We start from the raw sequence: 25,998 nt of genomic DNA, 5'->3' as shown, positions 1-25,998 counted from the left end.
ATTCAGCAGTGGCAACATTTTTAATCAGGACTGTGTGTGTGAACTTCTCCTGTACTGTTTGTTTTAGGTTACAAAGACTACTCTAATACATTCCCTAAATATAACTTTTCTTTTTTTGTGTGTGTCTTACTGGGGCTGAAAGTTCAAATACAACAACATGTATTCCAGGTGACACATATTGTGCCATTTGTATTGCTCTTTGCTCCCTCCCTGTGGCTGATAGTGGAACTCCAGCACATCAGATGAAAAGAGGAAGAGGTGGAGAAGGGAGATAGGAGAGGAAATACACAGACAAGACAAGAGGAGAGACGTTCGGGATGTTAATACCTGTCAGAGGCTCCATGCAACATGTCAGTGACATTGAGAGATGGGCAGCAAGCTTGATGAGAGGGGGAGCTGTTACAACTCTCCTGTTCCACAGACAAGCAGCCAGAGGAGGCAACAGACAGGAGGACCAAGATGTTAGTAGATGTTAGTAAGTAGGTAAGGAGGGGTGTGATCTAACTTGAAAAATACATACAGATTAAAATATTACACAATAGTTGATGAGCGTTTATCCTTGATAGTGTTACCTCTACTGAAGTCTCATCTATTACAACGGTCACTCTGCGAGGTGGGGGAGGCGGTGAGGTTAGGATAACTTCTGTTTCATTAACCACCGGGTCTGAATTTACTTCTGAAACACAAATTTCAGCTGTCAATGAACGTCAAGATAAAATTTTATCAATTTTCCAGGTGTTAAGATGACACTGAGCATCTACTTTTGACAAATGATTGATAACAAGAAAGAGAGTTGTTGGAAATTATACCAGGAGGATGCTCAACTGGCCTACTCAGCATGACGTCAGGTGTGGAATAGGCATCGGGGCTGGATACCGGAGCTGGCTGCTCGGCAAAAATAGCTCCAGTTTGTGCGGACATGTTTGGTGGTGTAGGTGACTCAGCGTAGGTCAGGGGCAGGATGTCTCTGCAGATGGTGAGCTGAACAGTACCCTCTGCTTTACGCAGGATATCCACCACCTTGCTGTGGCTCAGCCCAGACACAATCACACCGTTCACCTGGTATATACAAAGTAACAATCAAAGTCTTTCGTGTAATGGAGGTTAATAAAACAGTAATGCTGTATGATGGGTGGTTACCTCTAACAGAATATCCCCCACTCTCAGCCGACCGTCCTGCTCGGCCGCTCCACCGGAGCAGATTTCCCTCACTCTGAGCATGCTGCCATTTGTTCCCCCGACCAAAGCGAAGCCGAGACCTCCACCTTCTGGTTTTTTGAATTCCACTTGCATGATACAATTCTACAGGGAGAAAAAAAAAAATCCAAAATAGAGAATTTGGTGAACACTGGAGACAGATTGTTTTTTTGATTCTAGCTTATTTACATATAGCTTATGTCAATTTACAGGAGCACATTATGTTTTCTAAAAGCTGCCATTATGTTGTGAATACGACACGACAAGAGGACATCATCAAACAGAATGTTCTCGAACACTGACGTGGAGTAGAATCATGTTACAGTTTGATTCCAAAAACAATTGAAAAGATGGGCTGCTTAAGAAACACACACGATGAAAAGATGATGAGGGTGACAACATTAAAGGGGCACATGAGAAACAAGGAGCCGCTGGAAAAAACGAGATATGTTTATAAACTTACATCCTGTTCTTGGGAGAGAGAGAGACATCTGAACCTGGCAACAGTCGCACACACAGCTTCAGCTGAAAAACAAGAAGAGTTATTGATGAAGTAGCTTCCAACGTTGAGAAGTCCTGTCATAGCACCCATTATAATGCTTTCTGAAAATAACAATCGAACTATTAAAAGTTAAATAAGGGGTGGTGTCTGGAATTTGGCCCTCCGCTAACAGGACCAGCCAATTTCAGCCAATGGAATTTCCAAAACAGTCACACAGGAAAAAACAACACACCAACCTCCCCCCTCTTCACCCATTTTTAGAGAAGTGTTGATGGGTGCCTCTCTTCTATGACAGATAAACAAGGCTGAGCTTTTCAGAGTGATCCTCTCTGCTATCCCTTAGTGCTCCATGTACTGTCACCAGGCAACTGAGCTACCTGCTCCATAGACCACTGGTTGTATGGCTCTCAGCGTGCGTGTGAGTGTGTGTGTGATGCATTTAACGTTGCAGTCCAATACACCAGTGGAGGGCATGAGGCTTGCTAATTATTAATCCCGCTGTGAGAGTCCAGGATCTATCTGTCAGTATTCAGAGCACACACACAAACACATGCATGCACACAGACGCTCACACAAACTCACACAGCTGCAGAGGGACCTATCTGTCAGCACCAAGCTCCGGCTTCACACAGACAATGGGACAACAGGGAAAAGGGTGAAAGGGAACCAGTTACGCTGCAAGTTGAACATGCGGATGGAGAGTTTGGAGGAGGTAAATGGAGAATTACATGAGGCAATGGAAAGAAAAAAACTCACTGTCTTCGGTAGGAAACTGTCTCTCGGGAGAAGAGGGCTCTTCAAAACGAGCAAAGAACCTCCTGTCCTTTTTCCAATCAAAGAGACCTGTTACACAAAAACTTGTTCAGACCTTATAGATTAGATAAGAAAACAATTAGTTTGCATTACCAAGGCTGCAAAATGCAAAGACAAGCAGTCACCTTTCTTCCCATTCCACTCATGTTTTTGTCTAGTTGTCACTATTCAGGTCGTGACAAGCATATCTGGTTTCTAGGCAATCCATCGGCACAGTTGATGCGTAACAAACAAAACTATCCTGTGTATGGGTCATTGACTGAACTCAAGCATGCGAAACCATGCCATAAATCCATCGGAATTTCTTACCATTCCACTTAGCCTTTGGGTTGACTGGCTGTTCTTCTCTGTGACAAACAAAAATGACAGAATTATAAAAGAGTAACAAAAACATAAGCACCAATGCGAGTGTCTATCTTCCTAGCCTTAGATGGCACATACCTGATGACTTTAAGCTTAACCTTACGAGGGGCGATCTCACATGCTTTGACTGCATCCTCTAAAGTCATTCCCAGGGTGCACCTGCCACAAATGTACAGGATCTTGTCTTTGGGTTGGACGCTGCCCTCCTCGCTGGCTGGGGAGCCTGACACCACCTCCAAACAGTAGATGCCCTGCCATTTGCTGCCAATACCACCTGTCAGTTTTATTCCTGGAGAGGGCGCACACAGAGATTTATTCAAATAACACTGACTGTTGTGACTGGTGCGTCTACAAAATGAGCAAAATTATGTACAAGGTCCCACCCAGCTGTCCTGAAGGTGTCTTGTGGAGAACAATGTCAGGCAGGCTGTCACAGGAAGGTGGAGCCAGCAGGTTTCCTACTGCTCTCCCCACTGTCATATTCAGTCTTCTCGGAGATGACCTGAGAATCGTCATGGCGACATCATCTGCCACTCTGGTAACGTCGTGCCCATTTACCTGAAAGAAAATGACGGAGAAGGGTTTGCTAAAACCAAAATCGCACATCCAGAGATATTGTTTTCAAATATTCAGGCATGTTTGGAGTCATGTGCTTACTATGATCAGCCTGTCTCCTGCCCTGAGCCGCCCATCCGCCTTGGCTGGGTTGTCCAGTATTTCTTGTATATAATAGCAGTTGTCCAGTTTGCTTCGAGTGATGGTGAACCCAAAGCTTCCGTTCCGGGACTTAGACAGGACCACTGTAAGCTCAAACTCTTTAACCAGTCCCTGTCAGGAAAGAAAAAGAGAAATATGTATCTCAATCTCATGTCAAAGTTACAAAAAATTCTTCAAATTACTATTACATTCCTATATACATATACATATATTTTTCAACTTCTCGCTAAAATGTACAGGAACTGTTGTAGCAAATACAAAATAAAAGAAACTGATCCATTTTGTAAGTGTACCTGTGTATGAATATTTTTTTCTCTCGTGGTTGAGACATAATAACAATAAAAGTAATAAAAATAAGTGCATGTGCGTAAGAACTTGCTGTAGATGAACAGGTAAAACACAGGTCTTTTATAGGTCCTACATCACAAACTCAGAGAAGAAAATGTTTATATTAGACTTTGACAACACATTACCAGACTACTGCAAAGTAAAATCGTGGTTGTTGAACAGATGATCTTTGTGTTATATTAATTGCGACCTATCCTGAAAAGTGACGTTTTGCTGATTTATATACACTGAAGAGTTATGGTTGTGAAAGAGCAGTTTTAAGAAAGACTCGGACCTTGTTAAATGGTCAAATACTTTTAGTCTCCGTAAAACGCATCCCTTTGATTTGACCATCTATTTTTACAGGATCACTGTTTCTTTGATCCAAAGCCAAAATGTTCGACTAATTACATGGAATGTTTGCAAGCATTGTCCAAGAGATATATTTATACATGGTGTAGAAAAACTCAGGTAAGAGCAGAAATCTTCTACTTACCTTTCTCCGACTCTCTTCCTCTTCCTCGTCCAGCTCTTCATCATCATCATCATCATCATTTTTGTAATCTCTTACTTTCCTCTCTGGTTCTTCTCTGAGCTGCGTGTGGCTCTCGGCAGGCGGGGCGAGCACTGTGGGCGGCAGCGTGGACACGCCGGCACAGGGAGGCACGGAGGAGATAATCTGGGCTGTGATGGGGGTCGTTGGTGGAGGCTGAGGTGGAGGCACCATAGGCCGAATGTTCTTGGAGATGGCTTTGTAGTGACTCGGAAGAAGCGCTTGCTGGATCGGGTGATGCTTGGTCTTCGGTGGCTGCGTTGTGAGCGGCTGGGATGAGTGGGCCATGGGGCAAGAGTCCGAGGTGTCAGATGAAACGTTGAGGGGCGAGATGTTGGTAGTAGGGACGTGGGAACTGAGGTTTGGAGTCTGAAAGCTGCTGGGGGTTTGAGAGCCGAAGTCTGTGGGGTTTGTTATTGGAGTGTTGTTGATGGGAAGGCTGTGAGGGGCCTCCATTGTGGAGCTGATGGTCAGGTACTCTTCATCCGCCATGATGGTCAGTCCATTTCCCATAAGGCAGTAGGTCACACTTCCATCAGCCTCCTCTCTGATTCCACTGCAAATTAGGAGACACCAAAATGTACGATCAAATGTCTGAATACTGTCTAATTGGCAGTATAGGAGTTGTGAATGAGTAACCATCTTTTCTAGAGCCATAGTATTCAGCAGGTGAACGGAATAATGACCTGGTAGTAAACAAACAACTTGGTACGATATGTAGAGTCAAGCAGTAATTTAAGAAGTTTTTTATACACATTGGTTGACTTGGTAAAGCAGTTATAAAATGTATTTTTTTTTATTTGACAATACAAGCTTTAAGGGAGGAATGATGGATGAAAACATCTGACAAGAGATTAACACAGAAAGGTAATCATTTTCATGTGTGTCTCCTGTATGCTATATATTACCTGGTATATACAGGTTGAGAGGAAGTCTTAGAGTAAACATCCATCGACATCACCGCTGAGCTCAGTGTCGTTGCAGCCTCCTTATCTTCTCCATCCATGTCCCTTCTTTTAGTGTCTCCTCCCTTTTGTTCCCTCCGTTCCCGGTTGGTTGGTTGTGGCTCTGGTGGAGGTGGTGGTGGTGGTGGTGGTGGAGAGGCAGTTGCAGGTGAGGCGGGAGATGCTGGTGACGCTGGCGAGACTGGTGATGGAGGAGTTGTGGGTAATGTTGGTGAGGGGGGTGTGCGAGGTGGAGACGGAAAAGGCAGGTCATCATCCTGAATGTCACCATCCAGACTGTTTTGGCTCTCCGGGGGTGGTGGAGCTGCAGGAAGCTCAGGACTTTTCTCTGTTGTGTTGGTAAGATCTTCCTCCTGGGTGTGGGGCACCGTCTGCACACGTACACTGACCTTATCTGGCGACTTAAGGAACCGGGTGTAGTCTTCTCCGAGTCGGATATCCAGAGAATGGGATCGAACCTCTCGTACGGGAGCAGGACTCTATAGAGACAGACAAAAGATAAGAAAGTCCGTCTGGATTTCTGCCTTCTATGAGACTTTTTGTCTGTACAGTGATCTGTGTCTGTTTTACGTACCAGTGAGTTATAATCTACATCGTAGAGTACTCCAGAACCTGGTCGGCAGATCAGCAGATGAACCTCCGATGGGGCTCCACGTAGCAGGAACAAGACCCTCTGAGACAAATCAGAAAAGTGTCATGGTCAAAGAATGTTGGGCTTGGGTACCACTCGATACAAACTCCAAATGAAAACATCTATCTGATTATCATATACTTGAAAGAGTCTGTGTTAACCCCTTAACGCCTGAATTTATATAGCTGTATATAAAAAAAATGTTTTGTGTGTGTTTTAGCCTTTAAGTAAATGGTAAATAATGCTGAGATTATTAATTTCACTTTTGCACAAAAAATAAATAGAAATTTTGGTATGTTGCAAATATGCGACAACAGGCATCCTGGTCAATTTGGTATGTTTGGTATGTAATTTGGTATGTTGCTTATTTGCAACACCAGGCATAATGGTCAATAATAAGATAACAACAACACAGTAATATAACAGTGAAAAAAACCAACGTTTTTTTATTCACCCTTTTTTTTTTTACATATTTATTTATATAAAGGTTCCTAGGTCCGTAGTGAATATGGACTAACTGGCATTGGGGGAATAAAGATGCTATCTCAGCTGGTTGATTGAGTTAAACGGTTTGTAGCATATATGCGACAATAGGCGTTAAGGGGTTAATCCCACTGTGCTTTCCTTAGCAGTGTATAAAAGGTTAAATGGCACGGACACTGTGACACAACTAGCTTGCTATTTTCAGTTGAAAGGGATTAAATGATTAGTGAACCGATGACTTGATCTTAAGAAAGAACAAGGCCACTAGTGTTGCTAGTAAACGATCACTATTACTATTACTATTACTACTAGTACACTATAACTATTATGAATGTCCAGACAGAATGACCCGCTGTATTTTCATAATAGCATAAAGTCTTAAAGCTCTCTCTCTCTCTCATATTCATAGTTAACTCCACGTTTCCACATGTTAGAACCTGCATGAATAATCAAAGCATACAAGCCACTTTCCTGAAAAGTTGGGAAGTTTTCTAAATGCAACAAAAACTTAAATCGATAGTGTATTAATTTTTAACTTTTGTTTGACATACAATACTACAAAGGACATTTTTCTCAATGTTTTCACTGACCAACTTCATTGTATCTAGAAATGATAAACAAATCTAGAATTTGATGCCAAAAATACTGAAAAGACTTTAACTGTACTTTCATACGAGTACGAGTTGTAGTTTTTCAGAGGAATTTGTACCCCTTCTTGCTTAATACAAGATCTAAGCTCAGTAGTCTGTGCTCTTTGTTGTCTGACTCTTATCAGTCAAGCATATACACTCTGCGTCTATGAGGCTACGCTGTGGTAAGTTGTGCAGAATGACGTCTGGTATTGTCCTGCTGAAATAACCGTGGACCTCTCTGTAAAACCCTCCAAAACAGCAACATCAGCCTCTGCAGTGGTGGTACCTTTACACATATGCAAGTTACCCATGCTATTCAATGAGATTTTCCAAGACTTCTAAATCTTTTCACAATATTATCCACTGGAGGTTGAAAGAAAGCCTTGCAGGGTGTGGCACAAAGTGGTAAACAACGACTCATCCTTACTTGGAAAGGCTGAACCTTTGGTGGATGCTCCTTTCATCCTAACCTGTCACCAGTTAAGCTGCTGACTGCAGAATCTTCCAGAATGGTGTTACTTGTATATTCTAGAAATTTTCTTTGCTTTTTGCTGCAAAGTTTTTTTGGGTGTGTTTGCTGACATCAAATTCCAGAAAAAGCTAAGCATTAATTTCCTTTGTCTTTATGTTTATTAAATAAGGACAAACAAATATACAAATTACAATTTAAGTTCTTCCTGATGATTTTAGAAAACTTCTCGAAATTAGGCTAGTATAGCCTATGTAATAAAAACTGTGCTTTTGAATAAGGAACATTTTCTGTTTAAATATGCTAATCCAACCTGGTATGAGAGATCTTTGACACGCTCTTTGTTGACAGACAGAATCACATCTCCCTCTCGCAGCAGCCCACTTTCTAGCGCTGGTTGACCTGGGAACAGACGTTTAATGCGGACCACGCTACCACGGTCTGCCGCGGAGTAAAGATGTGAGATGTAAAAGCTGAAGCCGAGACCAGACATACTCTTCTTCAGTACCACTTCATGAGTGTTTTCTAGAAGACAGAGAAGATGGAAGGGAATTTTGGAATATTAACATGCGCTGTGCAATCTTTAATCTGCAATGTGGGCCACAATTTAATACACTGTCATCAAAAACTATTAATCAGTCTCATCAACAAGTGTGTTATTCTGAGAGAAGAGCTTATTTTTGCAAAAATATATGCAATGATTCTCCTTTTTTCACACTTTGCCCCAAATTTCTTTTTACTATTTCTATTGGAAAAATTTAATAAAAAATGAGGCTTTGTAGAGATGAAGAACTCTCCTTTTAACCAGCAAACAGGCAGCTTCAAGGTTTCAGTGTGTGCAGTCTCAGGGGACTGAGGGAGCATCAGCCCTGGACGACTCTGACAGCTACCACAATGTAGCTGTCAGATGACTCACAGTCACCTCTGGGCCATGTGTATGCATGTGTGTGTCTGTGTTTGTGTGCACAACACTGTCTGACTTCTTTATTTTCTTTTGAGAGCGAGTATGTGCCTCTTCCTCTCCCCTCTCACCATCAGTTACAAAGCTGTAGTCCTTGGCACGGCCACTCAAGGTCGTTTCCATGGAGACTTCGGTCCTGGGGGGCTGTGTGTATGATGTACTGTGGACCAAGGCAGCACAGGGCGAGTCAGGTCTGGGCTCCAAGACTACTGTGGGCTCCCTTTCCAACAGCAGGTTCACCACCTTTGGCGAACAGATAGGCACCCATAAACCCCATTTATATGTTGAAGGTACACAATAAACTGCACACCATTACGGCTGACATAAAAATAATCACTTTGTTCTGTCTATGTTTATGATTAGCTGTGGATGAAGTGAATTGCCAAACCTTCTCTAGATTAGTGTAAACATCAGGGAAATATATCACAGGGCCACTAAGTGCTTGTAGGTAGGCTTAATACTGTATTCCAGAAGTAGTTTCTCACACCTTTGGGTGTCAGTTATTCAGTTATATGTCATGATATGCTAAGTTTAATGCACTAAAATAACTTCAGTTACGTCATGGTTAAAATAATATCATAATAAAACACTAACGAGAGTGAGAAAATAGGCCCTAAAATGCTGTTCAGAATCAATATAATATAAATAATTTGCAGCAGTTTATTCTGGAGAGGACAGTCAAATTAGAACACATATGCAAATGTGTTATATTGCATGTGTGTATATATATGTGTGTGTGTGTGTGTGTGTGTGCATGTTTGTGTGTATACCTCCCCGGTCCTCTTGAGGGACTCGACAGCTTGTTGGTGAGTCACCCCCCTCAGGTTGGACCTGTCAACCTCCAGCAGTCTGTCACCTGTCATATGCACAAATACAAATCTCATCATCATTAGCAACGTCAATTATGTAAACGGTTTGCATGTGAGTGAGTGTGTTTGGTTGACGGACACGTCAACAAATCTAAAAATCCTCCCTGCTCACTGAGGCATAAACAAGCAGACACAGACTCGGTGGCTCCACACGCTCACAAGAGACAAAATAAGATTTTTAAAAAGAATCTGCATCAGATTCTGATCTTTTTCCATCAAGTTTTACACTTATCTTACACCAACTCAATCTACATAGATCCAATAGATTTTGTAAGAGGGTATCACTATCTATAGAAGCATCTCGAAGACCACTGAAAGAAGAACAAAGCACCAGAGCTGAACTGTGAGCTTTAGAATAAAGGTCTGAATATTGATGTTTATCTTCAGTTTTTTTTAAAACGTTTTTTTGTTAAGAGTTGAGGGTAGACTGATGAGTAAGATGAAGAATTAAATCAAAGCCTGAAACCTTTTTGCAGATTAAGAGTGTATTCACCTTAAATCGTGTTAAAGATGCTAAGGACATGAATGAACTGTTATTCATGACAAAATATAAACCCAACTGCTGAGAAATTAAGAAGATAAATGAATAACCGCATTTGATAACATTTCTCTAACTTACTCAGAGGTTGAGTGTTTGTCCAGCGCAACATCAAGCTTTAGAAGAAGCTGTTGTGTTTTTAACACCTTAAATGACAAAAGAAAGGATTACCAATCTGAATGCGTCCGTCCTGCTGGGCAGCGCCTCCCGGGACCAGACTCTTGATGTAAATGCCTCCATATCGCACATTCGTGTTCACTCCTCCCTATTGGCAACAGAGATTACAAAGATGTAATCAGTCAATAACATTGCTCTCAAATAATCCCAACAACTCACACTGACTCAGCGCGTAGGGATCAAGAGTTTCTGTGCTGTCTAGCATGTTACTTAAAGGCATGTCCCATTAAGCCCTGTAAATCACTCTGGCTGGCAGTAAGGCAGTGATGTCAGTGACGTTTTTGGAACAACTTGGATCTATATTTGTCATCATAATGTAAAGCACTAGACCTTTTACTGAAAATATGTATTTTTACAACCAACTCTTTTCAGAACGATTATGCAAAAATATTAAGTGAAGACAAAAAAATCTACGTTTTTCTTTTTCCACAGAGAGTGAACATTAAACAGATAATCTTGAGTGAAAAGGAAACAAGACACTCACAGTGACACTGATTCCAAGGCTACCACTGCTTTTCTTTAGTTCTACTGCAAACCGCTCTCCGGCTTTAAGGCTTAAAACAGAGGGAGATCGAGGATACGCGTCCTAAAAAAGAGCCAGAAAAGAGAAACACATTTAAGTTCCGACACATTTGAAAGAAAGTACTTACAGCTTACATCTACAATTAGAAAGGTAAGAGGAACTTACAAGTGTAAGCACATGTTTAACTAAAGTTCTATTAAAACATGAAAGAAAGACAGTCGGATATTTTCAGAACGACATGTGGTTTCAAGTGTAAACATGTGTCGTCACGATACTTTTGATGCCAGCGGATTAGGACAAACTTAATCCTATCAATGTGAGGTCTTAATCAGTTTTACAACCAGTACTGGTTGACCTTGTACTAATTATTAAACATGCTTCATGGAAACAGTAACCCCTGATTACTGTCAGCTGAGTTCCAGTTTCTACCTGGGGGTCATGTATTCGCACAACAGGAATGTGAAGCTTCCTGTTGTGTTTTGGAGTCGCCATGTTGGACAGTGTGATGGCCTCATCCAGTTCGTCTGCGGCGGGACGGAACTCTATACCACTCAGGGTGGTCTGTGACCCAAAGCTCCTCTCCATAGATAAGCCAAGAGTACTTTGACTCAAAGAACTCAGTCTGTCCTTCAGGGAGTCTGACACAAAAACAGCAAGGGTTAAATGACTGACCTCAGTCCATATTTTAGCCATATCCAAAGTAAGCAAAGTAAGGGTCTGACAGTGAGTCCTAAATATTTGCAGACACAGCATGAAGCAGGTCTCACATTTAGGCTGGGACACGATGAGCTCCACCTCTTCAGGGCTGCTCTGTAAGATGGCAGCGGCGTCACTGAATGTCACTCCTTCCAAACTGGTCTTATTCAGCGATATGAGACGTCCACCTAGAGAATCAACAGATTACTACGAAATCTTTGTGATGGCTTGTCATGTGTATTCTAATGTTACCTCTGTCTCCTGCAATGTTAAGCTGTCAGTTAAATAGCAATCCACATTTTTCCTGTTTCAATCGTTAGTGCTTTGTACCTGGTTTGATTCGTCCATCTTTGTCCGCAGGCCCATCAGGCACAATGGAAGCAATGAAAATCCCAAGGTCCAGTTTTCCTGTACTGTCCTCTCCCACGATCACAAAGCCTGCAACAGGACAGAGGATGTGAAGACAAATGTCTCTAGATTTAGCATCAGATACAATACGTTGCATATTTCTCATTCAGTTTACTTCAGATTCAAATAAGTTAACTCACCAAAACCCAGTTTGGGATCTTTCTTTAGGATAACGCAGACTATCTCTCTCTCCGGTGGGGTCCGAGTTGGTGTATCAACTGTAAAATACGTGTTTAATGTATAATAAACAGGGGACTTTGCTTGAATCTATTTACTTTTACTATCCTTTTTCCATGTTTAGAGTCATAGCAACAGGTCAAAAGCCTAGAGCAGGGTTAACTTGCATAATTAGCAGTGCATTTATGTAAAGATATAAAAAATATTCCTGTTTGCAGACAGTTCATGGTGTTGATTGGCCATGCAAAGAAGACTCCTCTAGCTTAAATGTGATGACCAGTAGAGACTTGTATAGCTGCAGCTTGTTTTAGTTTGCATATTTTATTTCTACTTTTTGGGCCAGAGCACCGCTCTGTGGGGAGCATTTGTCTAACATTAGTACAGGAAACATTCTTCGACATAAAAGAATGATCCAGCCCACTGAATGTTTTTATTATTACTTATATTTTGGTAATGCTCTATTTTAGATGAGTAAAGTTTTACAGACTCACAGATGTAACAGCTTTCTGTAATGCAGTTACATGTTGTCTATTTATAGGACATAATTATATACACTGTTTCCCACAACTCTTTATAATCTGATGAAGACTTTTTTGAGTAAATAATTCTTTGTATTCCCACATTTTCAGTTGATTTAATCACACAGCTTTGTGATTCAGTACTCAATCTACTAATCTTCACACAACACATGATTGTATGACACAGTTATAAACATAATTCTTCAAAACATGAAAACAAAACCATTAAAACTGAGTAGGTAGGAAAAGAACTTCAATGTGGGTCAACAGACCAAAAATAGGACGTGGGAGCGTTTTCTAGCTGCCAGGACTTGATGTGTACCAGTGTGTTTTTCTTCCTTTTGTGGGGATGTTAAGGACATGATGAAAATAAGACCAAAAAAAGACATAGGTTTGGTTCAAATAACCAACTATAATAGGGTACCATCCAAGTTGTGAATCTTAAGGCAAAAACAACATGGCCTACATTCAAACATCAAGATCTTGGCACACATCATCCAACCACACCGACTGTGTTGGAGCACCAAGCATCGATGATGCGCTGTAGACTTAATGCTGTTAGCTGTACAGTCACATATGTTATCTATAGGTTATTTAACTCATTTATTGAGAAAAAAGTTTTTGCAGTACTCTCCACTTTTATCACCTTGTTTAATCATGCGTGTATTAGGACTGTGTTTGAAAACCTAAACAGGTTTGGAGAACATGTTTTCTTCACACAGAAAGGCCCCACTTGGAAGGATACATAAGAACAAATTTGTTCTGAGTATACAGCGTTAACCAAATTTGAACATACAAACTGTTAATAAATAAAGACAAGTAAGTATGGGAAGATAGAAACATCCTACTCAGCGAGACTGGTACCAGAATAATTTCAGGATTATGAAACGCAGACTGCATTTAAAAGATGGATGTAGATGCTGGACTTTGTGTATAAAGCCAAAGAGGATTCTTTCAGGTGCGATACCAATTAATTAAGATAACAAGAAAATAGCTCAAAAAGATGTCTGGTTCCAACAGATCCCGCTAAAAAAAAAAAAAGAAAAGCTTTTTGTGGCTTTGCCTTTGACATTAGCCGCATTCGGACTGTAGGAATCTTTGGCAGTTCTTATAACCTTTTAATCCACGGGGCCGTTTTCTCCTGTATTCGCACATACAGGAACTTGGGACCATCTCCCTCAGTTCCTGTAACCATTTTAGCTCCTTCTCCAAGGCTGGGTCTTTTCAGGGTTCTATAGAACGCATCTGACGGAAGTGTGTGGTGGTTGGTAGCTCCGCCCCTTGTCATGTTGTCACGGCTGAAATGTTTACTCATACGACACGGACACAACCGGCGTGTGTTTAATAAGTTCAACTTACACTGGTCTCCTTTGTCTACGGCGCTCTGCTCTCCTTTCTTCCTTCATGAAATAAAGAAGTATCGCCTGCGCTCGATCCTTCGTCTCCTGACTCTCTCTGTGAGCTCTTCCAGCCTTGATATTAGACGCCTGATGGGATCGTCCATGATTAATATTACCGCCATGCAGACCATGAACACGGTGGCCTCCATGCTCTCCATATTAGCTTCTTTGTGGTGTTTTTTCTTCTCTCCTTACTTTTACCGGGTTTTGTTTTGTTTTGTTTTGTTGTTGAATGCGGCGCTAAAGTAACACGTCACTGACGCAGACGGCTGCGCGCGCCGCATTGGTCCCGACCTGGTCCCGACTCATGTGCGAATGCAGACTGAAACAGTTCCGCTGGGGAAGGACCGTTATCAGAACGAAATTCGAGGAGGACCGTTCTGATAACTGCGTTCTTAGAATGGCTCTGTCCGAATGCGGCTATTGTATTTCAGATACTAAGTAAAAAAAATATTTTTCCACAATCCATCACATTTTTTAGAGTTACTCTCTGTGATCAGTGTGGTGGTGGTGGTCCTTGTGGTCTTTATTAAAAAAGTCATACTTAGAAAAATGATAGGGCTCACAGATCTTTTTCAGTCAGGTTTCAGTCTCCAAATATTTCAGTATTCTGTTCTTTGATCCTTCATTCATCCCTACGCGTTTGCAGAAAGTAACTGGGCTTAATACACTCACCTCGCATGGAAGATGAGGTGTCAGAGTCTTGCTTCTGTAGTGAGACACTGGACATCATTCTGGGAATCGGCCCTGGACTGCTGCAATAAATATGCAGTTACATGTTTATGTTATGTTTATGTTGATGCATTTAGCAGACGCTTTTATCCAAAGCGACTTACAAATGAGGATATAACATCAAAGCTAACAATAAGCCACATAGAAGGAAACCACTAGTCAGACTCTGTCAGGGGTGACAGTGCAGAGATAGAGTGCAGACATAGAGGGAAGTACAGTAAGATAAAGTGCAGTAGAGGGAGTAGGGAAGCACAGGATAAGTGCTAGGTTACATTAAGCGACATCCCTATAAAATTTCTATGATAAGAACATGAATCAGATAGTCATCAGGATTACCTCCAACACGGTCGCTCTTTCATGTCTGCGGTTTCAGACAGCTCCTTGTTCAGCTCTCTGCTCATCTCCCTTCTCATCTCTCTCTGCTGGCGGAGCCGAGCCTCAAGCTTGGCAGTTAAGTCGTCGCAGGACTTGGAAAGGGAGTCTGGCTGACCGGGTGTCAAACCTACATGGTTCAACATGCTCTCTGAGCAGGATATCCGCTTTAAGCTTCTGCTACGAGCCCGGTAGGCAGATATGTTTTCATCTGGAGAAACAGAGAAGAATCATGTGTTGTTTTATACTTTTGTCAGTCCTGGTATGACCTTTATTTACAGTTTTCTTTATTTATCAGCAAAGTTTAACTCCAATATAATAAATTCACGAAAGTCAGTCACTAAAGTTTTCCCACCGGGTATCATGGTGTGGTTGAGCTGTCGTGATGTCATCTCGCTATGAAACTTGTGCTGGGCTGAGCAGAGGTTCAGGAGGTACTGGGCTATTTTTGAGCTTTCTGTGACAAAACTGTGCTTTTTCCCGCTGGGCCCACCGCACTCAATAATCAGTTTACGTCGCTGAAAGATAAACACAAGTCAGTTTACTTTTATTCAGAGCTTAAAAACTAAATTCACTATTCACACAATACTGTTAACAAAAAAGCGGTGACACTGCCTCGAATGTAAAAGTTTGTAAAATGTTTTTTTTTTTAATTCAGACACCGTGATGTGCGGGCTAAAGAGTAGAGGGAAAATTGGAGTTCTTATTTGTGCACAGTTTAAAAGCCAATATCTGTGATGGTATGGGGTAATATTAGCTCACGTGGGTAACTTGTTCATGTGTAACTAGACTAGTAATGCTGAATGATAAATTCAGGTTTTAGAGCAACATATGCTGCTATTCAGATATATTTCTTCTTTCAGCAAGATGATTCTGTATCATGAACAGCATGGCTCCACAGTAAGCGATTCCAGATGCTAAACTGATCTGACTGCAGTCCAGACCTGCCATTTTCATTGAGTATATTTAGAGCAATATGAAATAAAAAATGTATCAAAAATCAGATAAAATTGTACATTAAGGAAGAATACAGAAACTGGTCCCAGTTCCCTATAAAATAAAATTGAATAAAAATAGTGAAATCTTAAAAGCAAAGGGGATGCAACACACTAGTAAACAGTCCCAATATTGAATGATTTACAAATCATCCCTTTGTTTTAAATTACATAGTGTCGCAACTTCTCTTGGAAACAGGCTGTAGCAAAATCTGACTGAAATACCACTTATTTTTACCCCAGTAGAAATGGAGTCTGTTTCCCTCCACAGAAAGCGTCTGGTGACAGTTCGCAGGTGGTTCTTTGTCTCATACACGATGATTCCTTTGGCACAGACTCCCAAAACTAACTCTCCTATCAGCGGCCTTTTCTCTCTTCCCACACGGTGGAACATAACTCCGTACTCTGGTAGCTGCTGGGCAATCTGAGTGGTGCATAGAGGAACAACACCAAGCCTTACCAAGTCATCAAATCAAAAGCAAATTCATTTATCTTTCGCATGTAGGATATTGCAAGGTGAAAAAAAAAAAAAAAAAATCGATGTTTTTGTGTTGTAACAGATGCATTAGGAGTCTGGTTACCTTGAGATACTCAGTTTCTGCCTCCTCTGGCAGCAAATGGGCATGACTTGCATGCAGTCTTGGCAACTCCTCCTTGACAATGGGCAGGGCAAGCCTCTCCAGCATCCTCTTGGACACATAATGCTCGAGTTGGTAATAATTCTTCCCATACAACTAAAGAGACACACAAAACCAACAAATCTGCTGTTATGACACACACTGAAAGATGACGATGGTATTCAAAGACGTATTGTGTGCGTTTTTCTTTGTACCTCTGACATGTAATCCCCAAACTCAGCCTGCAGAGCGAGAGCAGCCAGGAACAAACCTGTCTCCTCATTACAGTAAAGCTTATCCTCTAAGATATCCTTACGCAGCTGTAAGTAGTATTGGTGACGAGTCAGTTTGTGCCTGGAAAGCAGAAAAAACATGATTAACACATGAATGTTTTTTGCTCTTATTTTCTAGAAAATAAACTTCCTGCATACAGTATGAGTAAATCACTGCACTTACAGAATGAAGGCAGTATCATCAACAAAAAATTTGACTCGTAGAAACACCAAAAAGGAGGACATCTGCCCTTTTTTCCAACTGTCAGGTGCAACTTTGGAGATTTTTGTTTCATGATCCAGGAAGAAATATTCATCATCTGTGGAATACACGAGAAAAGCCTCTTTTATCCCTCGATATTATCACCAGTTCACCCATCAAACTAATTGCTGGTGTACAATAAACCATTTAGTTTAATTTTGACTTTACATCTAAGTGAATATCTTTTACATATTTATCAGCAAAATCAATACAGATTAAGTCCCATTCAATAGATCCTCTTACCATCTATGAAGGAAAGACCAAAGTAAAAGTGTTCCACCAAGTTTGCATGAGCCACCACCATGTCAAACACATCTCTTGCTCTGGATTTAATGTCACAGCGAACAACCACGTACTGTCCGTTAGGCAGCACTACAGTCACTTCTCTCTGAGATGAACCTGAATGGCCTTTTTTGGACTGTCATGTGCAAACACAGAGATACGCATGCAGATAAAAAAAAGGAAAAAAAGCACAGACACACAATGATATCAATAGAAAAATACCAAACATGCAACTATACAAATAAGACAGTTCAGCAGGCAAGAAAGACAAGTTAAAATAACATGAAAAAACAGACATTCACATTGATCAGGAGCACACAGAAAATAAGGGAAGTGACTTGAAATCAATACTTTACCACAATAGAGCCTGGAAGCTCAAGAAAAATGTGCTGCTCATCTGACATTCTTATGAACTCAGGACCCAGAGCCTGAAAAAAACCCACCATTTACTGTATAAATTCTCAAAGAAAAAAAAACACTATTTACACCAATCAACAGCATATAGTTTGAATTCTACAATTCCCGTGCATTCATGTCCCACATTAAATAGTTCCCGATCTTACCTTAGCTTTTCTCTGGCTCAGGCTGAGGGAGGACTCACTGAAGGTGATGGAGGGACTGTGAGATCTGCCTGATGTCTTGGGAGAGAAATCGTGATGGGGGCTCCTACCAAGGCAACTGCAGTTGCTGTCCCTGCGTAGCACCCCACGTGGGAGTCTGGTGGGAGAGAGGCGGGCAAGGAAGGACAAACGGTCTAATAGTTGTACAGACAAGTTAAAAAAAGTCAAACACTGAAACAATGTCATGTCTCTTCGAAGTCAGTCAAGGCGATAAGAGGAGGAAAATGAGGAGTGGCCGATTTGTTCATGTTGGCATTTATACACAGATGACACATGGTTCATGAAGACGCTCTTGTACAGCACAGTGCTACAGGAGATGTGGTGATAGAATGTTTGCATATAACACGTGCCTTTCTAAAGGAGACTGGTACAGTGTGGGAGAACTTCTTGGTCTTTGTCTCCAAGGTCTTTGAGGTAAACTCCCTACACAAAAACAAATAAAACATGTCACCTCTATTTTAAAAACAAACATGTCACAGGTAAAAAAACAAGTTTATGAAAATTCCACATCGAATTTAAGAATTCTATCCTTACACTAAACCTTTACTTTGTTGAAAGTATACAAAAAAATAAATAGATTTAGAAAAGTAGCTATAAAGCTGCAGGAATCTTGTCTTTTGCATCGTGTACCTACCTGACTTTGAATCGGAATCCGTTGAGTACCTTCTCCCCTCTGCACTTCCGTCGCTGAAGTCTGAAAATGGCCCTCTCTTTCCTGTCAGACAGGTAAAAGATGAAAGATGACAGCAATGTTTGATTTATGTCAGTCTCTGCGCTCTCCGGAGATGCTGAGATGTTTGCACGGAACAGAAGCCGGTGGGGGGGGGTTGGCCTGGAGCATCCTCCACTCCCTGTACCTTATTATTGGCTCTAACAGAAGCCTAATCCGGAGCTTGCTTTAGGTTAAGATCTTAATCCTGTTGATCTGTACAGTGTGTTGACTCAAAAAAAAGATGCCTGCAACTTCTTTCTGTAAATTAGTTGTGGAAAATTATCAAAGGTCAAATTTGTTTCAGGTGTGAAAAGAGAGCAGAGCTCTGCTGGAGTTTCTTGAGCAACACATACAACATATTTCAGATTTACTGCAATGTTGCCAAAAATCTCACAGTAAGTTGATTGTGACACTGCTCCCACCGTCCCTTTTGTTGCGACATTTAGTGTGATAAAAGCACAATTTACAATAAATCATCTGCTTTCGTTTAAAATGCACTCATTTGTTACTTCAAGATTGGACTACTGTAATTCTTTATTATTGGGCTGTCCCACATATTCTCTGAAAAGCCTTCAGTTGATCCAAAATGCTGCACCCAGAGTTTTGACGAGAACTAACAGGAGAGATCATATTTCTCCAGTTTTAGCTTCTCTTCATTGGCTCCCTGTTAAATTCAGAATAGAATTTAAGATTCTTCTCCTTACATATAAAGCTCTTAATGACCGAGCTCCATCATATCTTAAAGATCTCATTGTAAGATATTTTCCTAACAGAGCACTTCGTTCCCAAACTGCAGGTTTACTTGAGGTTCCCAGAGTTTCTAAAAGTAGAATGGGAGGCAGAGCCTTCAGTTATCAGGCCCCTCTATTGTGGAATAAGCTGCCAGTAAATGTCCGGGAAGCAGACACCCTTTCCACTTTTAAGACCAGGCTTAAAACTTTCCTTTTTGATAAAGCTTATAGTTAGGGATGGCTCAGGTGATCCTGAAACATCCCATAGTTAAGCTGCTATAGGCCTAGACTGCTGGGGGGCCTCATCTGTCACACCTTTCCTCACTTTACTCTCTTTATGTATATGTGATATTATTGTGGTCATTAACTCGTGTTTCCCTGTTCCAACAGATATCCTTTGAATGGTGTTACAGTGCCGCCGCCGCCGCGGCGGCCCCCTCCCCCCCTCCCCCCCTTTCTGTCCTCTCAAACCCCAGCTGGTCGAGGCGGATGGCCACCCTTCCTGAGTCTGGTTCTGCCAGAGGTTTCTTCCTGTTAAAAGGGAGTCGTTTCTCTCCACAGTCGCCTCAGGCATGCTCAGGCCGGGAGATTGGACCGAAAAACAAAAAGTTTTCAGTGCAATCTGTTGGTTTTCTTAGCTAGGAAATTGTTTTTGAATTGGCTCTATATGAACGAATTGGATTATTTTATGAATTATGATTATTATTAATTAATTGAATTCCAATTGGCTTGAATTGGACTTACTATCTAAGTGCCTTGAGATGACATTTGTTGTATTTGGCGCTATATAAATAAAAATGAATTGAATTGAATTGAATTTAATTCAAGCAGTTACAATTTTCTAAAGCGCTAATGAAAAGGAAACCGACTGTTAGCTTCCATCAAAGAAGATGGCTCGGTCTCCTCATTTTTCATCTCATGATTTAGATTTCACTTATATTTAAAGTAGAACTCGTTTATCAGCATTTGAACATGCATACTCACCATGAAGTCTCTCTCTGATCATCTGGCTCCTGCCGCTCAGAGGAACGTTACTGTCTGGCAGAGAACCATGGTCCAACTGAAAACGAGGACAAAGCTGCTATTTACAACCATCTTTGTTTTTTCTATCATTCTGCAGGTGCAATACAACTTTAAATTCTGACACGTACAGTGACGGTGTAATGCCAACAGGGAGAAACATGCTGTGGATAGATGTCTAAAACTCACTGATTCATGAAAAACCTCCTCCACAAGCTGTCTGATGACTTTGGCGGGGGGCAGCAAGATGGAGCCTTTATGCTGAGATTCGCAGGCTTCCAGGATGGAGTTGAGATTTACCCTGCGGTGGGCCAGGTCCTCACACATGCTGAGGAGGAGGCTGTTTAGATGGTCACTCAACTGGACTGGCTGACAAGGAGAGTGGAAAATCATTATAAAAAGCGGAGGTGTGGGACTGTGACACCCAGACAGAGTTACAGTTTTGTTTCAAGGGCTCGCACCTGATTTTGAGGTAGGTGAAAATCAACTGACCAGTAGAGAGTCATTCCCAGTGAATACACCAGCATCTGTGTCACAAAAGTAAACTCGTCACGGACAACTTAAGGATATTGCGAGAACAATTCTAAAATTAGGCTATGCTAACTTTTACAAACATGCATCTCTTACTGCAATAAAGTGGATTTAACCCTGAGCTGAGAATCAGTTGATATCGATGCAGTTACATATGTGTGAAAATGACACAGGGGAAAGCATGTGACTCAGGGCTTCAAGGATGAAACTTTGCTTGCACAGCATAGCTATTACATTACATATCATCCAACAAACTGAGATGGAAGGGATATTCTAGGCCTAACGATCAAACTGTTCTGCGCAGTGTCTGCCTATCCTTAAAGAAAAATAACCCAGCCAGGATTTTTTATAAAGAAATTGATTTCATTTCAAGTTGTGTCCCTTCTTGTGAGATCCAGTAAATAAAAGGCAACAGTAATTGGTATGTCTTTGAATGTAAAACTAAATTGTATATTGGCAGCAAGAGATAGTTGGTTTTGCATTATATATGGGTTGATGTTTCCCCCATTTCTTAAAATAAAATTTCTATGACATAAATACCTGTTAGTATGTTACATAAATGAATTGTAAGACAATGGGTCAATGGGAACGGATGTTGCGACCAACAAACTCTGCTACAGAGGAGAATTACTACCTGTTTATAAGAGAAGCAAAAAGATTGAATCTGTCATTGTGTACCTTTCAAACGTCTCCAGTTAGTTTTTATTCTATAGATTTATGGGTCTTTGTTTTGATCTCTTTACAGTTTTTCGCATATGCATTGAAGCCCTGGAGGTTCCTAGATATTACCTCGAGATATTACAAGTGAGAATGGAAATGCTCCCATCAGATGGACTGGACTTCACTTTGTAGTAATTTTGTCTTTGTTGTTATAGTACGAGTTGTTTTTTTGTCTTTTTGTCCCCATTTTTAATCTATTTGCAGTCAATAGATCTCTCTGTACGGTACTTGCATGTCTTTATTGTTCTTTTGCTCTTTTTTATTCTAATGTGTGTTTTTCTGATTACCAATAAAAGGCATATCATTTCTTTCACTATCTAATATTTCAAAATTAGGTTTATGAAGAGCAATTTTCAGGGCAGCGATTCCCTTGCTCAGCCACAAGATGGGGTGCTTACATCTTGGTCGACCTTCAGTTCCTGACATCCTGAGATTTTGCTCTCAAAGGAAAAAGGCATCTTGTTATGACATGACAGGAAATCAGTTGAGGTCCCCGTAGGATTATACGTTTTTGACTAAAAAAAAAAAAATACATGACCTAAACTTAGTGTTGGACAAGCCTGCCCTCAACTTACATTTGAGGCATTAGAACCTGAATGAGGATGCAGCACTGACCCTATCTGTGGCAGGTTTGGTTGAGCTGGCACGGTCCTGCAGCATCTCTGGAGCAGCAAAGGCAGATACCTCATCTGATAGGCCACAGTTCTTAAAAGCTAAGGTACCAGTGGCTGACAGCAGCAAGGAGGTGGGGCTTATGATATTGCACATGTTGTTGTGACCTGAGGAAGGCAAGAGGTACATTATATATGATGCTTACAATGCTGCTGCTACAATCACACAGTACAGTTTCTCTCTGAAAGGCTAATGCTGCAAGAGAAATTAAAACATCAAACACTGCAAAAATAATGATATAGTATTTTCATTGCACTTATTTACATGTGTGTGAGCTCACGATGAAGGGTCCTATCTGAAATGCCTTACCCTTATAAGAGACATCCACTAAACACTCTGCAGCACCCACCAGCAGAGACCAGACCTCCTCCTCCAGCAGAGGTCCCCCTCGAGCCTCCAATACTTCAGCTAATGTAACAAATGTGCTGCTCATTCTGCCCACATTCCACACACACACCTGAAGATACAGAGAACAGTTAAATAGACGCAAGAACAAACCTGAAAGTTCACCCATCAGAGTCTGTGTTCAAGGTTACATTCAGATGAAAAGTGCTGTTGTTGTTGTTGTTTTTTTCTAGCTCTACATACATATCAGAAGTGTTCAAGAGCTCTGAGGATGTTTTGTGAAAACAATGTGCACTTTTTATAGAGCTGTTATTATTCTTTGCTGAGTGTCAAGCTCGTCATCAACAAATCATTATCGGTATTATACTGTACATCTCCTTGTGGGGATATTATAGCCCGAAGTCCAACTAAGTACCGGTCCTTTAAGAGGACTTCAGTGACAGTTACAAAATATTATTCAAAGAAACTACACGGAGAAATAAAATTCTTGACCCTGGATGAGATTATCCTATACACTCACCGCATCTGCTCTCTCAACTCCTTGCATTTTGTAACAGGCTTTCCAACGACCTGAGGTCAGCTCTGAGGAAGATACAATTCTGGCATCAAAGCAATAGTCATGATCCTAAGGTAGTTCAATGTCACATGATGGGTATGAGTTGGCATAACAACATACGATTTTGTAACTAAGAATACATCTATAAATATACATATTTTTTGCTCCGTACCAACTATTGAATATGTGTGCTAAACAATATTTTTGTTCCTTGTTTGAATGCATAAATTGAAGCTAAAGCATTCGCACGATAACATGTTTATTTGACTCAGATTAATGGATCATAAGGTGGCGAGCGTTATATGTTAACTGTGATTCAGTCATCTATTCATGTAGATGAACAATGAATTAGAGCTGAACGCACCATTATGACAGCAAAAACAAGGATTAGTGCCCTCATAAAGGCCAGAAGCAACTGCAACGCTGTAAACTGCCTGAGAAATAAGACTATAATAAAAAATAAAACATTGAGTAAAAACAAACATGCTGTTTTTTTTTTACCCCCGAAGGTTAACTGTTTAATTGAATTACTCAAACAATTACCAGGGACAGATTGTTCTTCTCTACCAGTACAGTCAGTGAAACCCATGATCCGCTGTGCTCCTCATTCCACCAGATCCGTTTTAGTTTATTGTGACTTTGTGCTTTTCTAAATATTCAGAGTTGTAATATAATAGGCTTGCTCCTAGTGAGACAAACCAACCCAATCACTTTAGGCCTGATTAATTCCCTCTCTTGAACTGAATTTATCCTTGGCTTACAAGATTAAATGTGTGGAAAAAAATACACTAATCTCTAATCACTAATCACATGTAATGTTTTCAGTCATTGCATAATAATTACTTGGATGAAATACAAAATCATGCTAACTAGGCTACATAATGCTTTATTGTTAGGATCTAGAAGTAATTGACGAGGAAAGTAAGACATTTGCCAGGTGCTCCCACCATCACTAACCCTGCCCAGGGCAGCTGTGCTTCCTCAATGGTCTGTTTAAAAGTGTAAAGCTATAACTTTTAAAGACACGCAGTGCAACAGGGATCGAAACAGAAATGTGGTTATTGTGTTGCCATTTGTACTGACAACAAACTGCCGTGTGGTGCAAAATTTGTGATTAAAAAGTGCAAAAGAGCTGTGTTTTTTTATATGCAGCAACATGGCCTTTATTTCCAAGTCTGACCTCTTCTGTTTCACTTTCTGTCAATATCAGCATCAAACTCCTTGATTTCTGTTACAGCGTCTCTATTTCTTTAAGGCAGACAGGGATACTTAGTGCACAGACAAGTTCATTCCAGTCTAAGCATCTCTCCTATTAACAGCAGGATGTCTTGAACAAACTTTGTGTGGCAAGAAACAATTTGACACTAATTCCATGCATGCAATCATTTCTCCTTGGCTCACTTGTTCTAAAATTCTCTTGTTCTCTATGTTTGGACAAAAACGCAGAACATGACACAATTCAATGAACTAGACACCTTGCAAGAAAAAAAACCTGCTTTGATCTCTCAAGCAGACATAAACATAATGTAGAGGTGGATGGAAGAGCCGAGGTGTATTTTGATGGAATTTAGGACAACACGCCTCCACAAGATCTAGGTCTCATAGTTCTTCCTGACAACAAGGTGACAATAAAACCCCACGTTTGTGTGAGCTACTATGGCAGTTTACAGTTTATGTAAGCATGAGCAGCCTCCAACCAACAGCAAATCTTACTGAGAATATTTTTGTCCTCAAAGGCCTGAACAAGTAATGCTTTATCTTGCATTGTATCTGATTCTTAGCAGTCCTTTGAATGTTAAGCGAAGGTTGTATCTCGTTTCTGCTCAAATGTTTGGGTAATAATGTTGAAGATATTTACTAAAACATGGGCAGATCAGCTGCAATTCAGCAGACTGTCAAACAACACTGTGAAATGCTGGTGATAAAGAGTGTAGAAATGTACCTGCCACCATATGTAACCCGTGTCAGCGGTCTGATCCTTTGTAGACAGTTATCTTCACTGCTCCCACCACGGATCCGAAGTAATCCTTGTGATCATCGCAATGCCGTCGTGATGTCCTCTCGGTTCTGGCTGCTCGGTTCTGGCAGGTGATTCATCAATGACATTAACTGTACATGGTGCCCGATTCATTTGCTCTGTTACCCCCGAGCACCACGCTGGAGATCAGAAACTTTTTACAGTATTTGGCGCTATTCTTAGCTTCTCGCCTTTAAACACTTGATTGGATTAACATCGCGGTTTGACAGCGGCAGGTCAGGGCCACCAATAGCGGGTGGCCTGAGATCAGCTACACCGATTTAACTAAATCCGTCTGACGCCCAAAGGTGCGGTGGATCCCCGGGTAGGTGCGCTACTACGGAGAAAGCTGGGAAGGACACACGATCTCGGCGGACAGTAGCCTGCTGCTTTAGGGCTGCTCCCCAACAATGATCATAACACTGCGGGCTCTCTTCGAACAAGGGGTAAGAAAGCGTAGTAGCTTTGTCTTGCTGCGGAAGTCGGCGATGGGACGTTTGTCCATGCCGCTGCCCGGTGATTTGCGCTCAGCTCCCCCCTGCAGGCCCCGGGGTATCTGCGCAGAGATGAAAATAAATAAATAACGATCATGGGTTTTGAGGTGGGTTCAGGGAGAATTTAAA

General features: G+C 41.2%; 2 protein-coding genes across 7 annotated transcripts in view; one reads left to right on the top strand and one right to left on the bottom strand.

Moving 5' to 3' along the window:
- ptpn20 (protein tyrosine phosphatase non-receptor type 20) overlaps nt 1–25,956 on the bottom strand; it is a 32,295-nt gene extending 6,339 nt beyond the window's left edge. Inside the window, exons 1-41 of one of the 3 annotated variants that reach the window (XM_075478217.1) lie at nt 25,301–25,954; nt 23,323–23,384; nt 22,767–22,914; nt 22,401–22,564; nt 20,996–21,061; nt 20,724–20,903; nt 20,499–20,574; nt 18,706–18,786; nt 18,422–18,494; nt 18,015–18,168; nt 17,808–17,879; nt 17,413–17,587; nt 17,092–17,227; nt 16,851–16,989; nt 16,600–16,752; nt 16,257–16,442; nt 15,379–15,541; nt 14,988–15,234; nt 14,595–14,674; nt 11,965–12,042; nt 11,747–11,854; nt 11,488–11,604; nt 11,150–11,358; nt 10,682–10,783; nt 10,192–10,285; nt 9,384–9,469; nt 8,685–8,856; nt 7,966–8,177; nt 6,012–6,110; nt 5,381–5,916; nt 4,416–5,028; nt 3,533–3,703; nt 3,259–3,433; nt 2,954–3,164; nt 2,822–2,859; nt 2,456–2,542; nt 1,661–1,722; nt 1,141–1,302; nt 810–1,059; nt 573–676; nt 328–410 (exon numbers count right to left, since the gene is read on the bottom strand). In XM_075478217.1, coding sequence (XP_075334332.1) covers nt 328–410; nt 573–676; nt 810–1,059; nt 1,141–1,302; nt 1,661–1,722; nt 2,456–2,542; nt 2,822–2,859; nt 2,954–3,164; nt 3,259–3,433; nt 3,533–3,703; nt 4,416–5,028; nt 5,381–5,916; nt 6,012–6,110; nt 7,966–8,177; nt 8,685–8,856; nt 9,384–9,469; nt 10,192–10,285; nt 10,682–10,783; nt 11,150–11,358; nt 11,488–11,604; nt 11,747–11,854; nt 11,965–12,042; nt 14,595–14,674; nt 14,988–15,234; nt 15,379–15,541; nt 16,257–16,442; nt 16,600–16,752; nt 16,851–16,989; nt 17,092–17,227; nt 17,413–17,587; nt 17,808–17,879; nt 18,015–18,168; nt 18,422–18,494; nt 18,706–18,786; nt 20,499–20,574; nt 20,724–20,903; nt 20,996–21,061; nt 22,401–22,564; nt 22,767–22,914; nt 23,323–23,384; nt 25,301–25,310 — 6,134 coding nt within the window. In that variant the 5' untranslated portion in view covers nt 25,311–25,954. Of the gene's footprint in view, nt 1–327; nt 411–572; nt 677–809; nt 1,060–1,140; nt 1,303–1,660; nt 1,723–2,455; nt 2,543–2,821; nt 2,860–2,953; nt 3,165–3,258; nt 3,434–3,532; nt 3,704–4,415; nt 5,029–5,380; nt 5,917–6,011; nt 6,111–7,965; nt 8,178–8,684; nt 8,857–9,383; nt 9,470–10,191; nt 10,286–10,681; nt 10,784–11,149; nt 11,359–11,487; nt 11,605–11,746; nt 11,855–11,964; nt 12,043–14,594; nt 14,675–14,987; nt 15,235–15,378; nt 15,542–16,256; nt 16,443–16,599; nt 16,753–16,850; nt 16,990–17,091; nt 17,228–17,412; nt 17,588–17,807; nt 17,880–18,014; nt 18,169–18,421; nt 18,495–18,705; nt 18,787–20,498; nt 20,575–20,723; nt 20,904–20,995; nt 21,062–22,400; nt 22,565–22,766; nt 22,915–23,322; nt 23,385–25,300 lie in introns of all 3 variants that reach the window. The other 2 variants (XM_075478220.1, XM_075478218.1) reach the window with 2 other exon arrangements.
- Nucleotides 25,599–25,998, top strand: part of mapk8a (mitogen-activated protein kinase 8a) — a 13,913-nt gene continuing 13,513 nt past the window's right edge. For 3 of the 4 annotated variants that reach the window (XM_075478226.1, XM_075478224.1, XM_075478227.1), the window contains exon 1: nt 25,599–25,821. In XM_075478226.1, the coding sequence (XP_075334341.1) occupies nt 25,786–25,821 (36 nt within the window). In that variant the 5' untranslated portion in view covers nt 25,599–25,785. The remainder of the gene's footprint in view (nt 25,822–25,998) is intronic. The other variant, XM_075478223.1, reaches the window with a different exon arrangement.

This window comes from Odontesthes bonariensis, chromosome 2, assembly GCF_027942865.1.
Source record: "Odontesthes bonariensis isolate fOdoBon6 chromosome 2, fOdoBon6.hap1, whole genome shotgun sequence".
In the NCBI taxonomy this organism is placed as follows: Eukaryota; Metazoa; Chordata; class Actinopteri; order Atheriniformes; family Atherinopsidae; genus Odontesthes; species Odontesthes bonariensis.
This window is presented reverse-complemented; position numbering and strand designations above follow the sequence as displayed.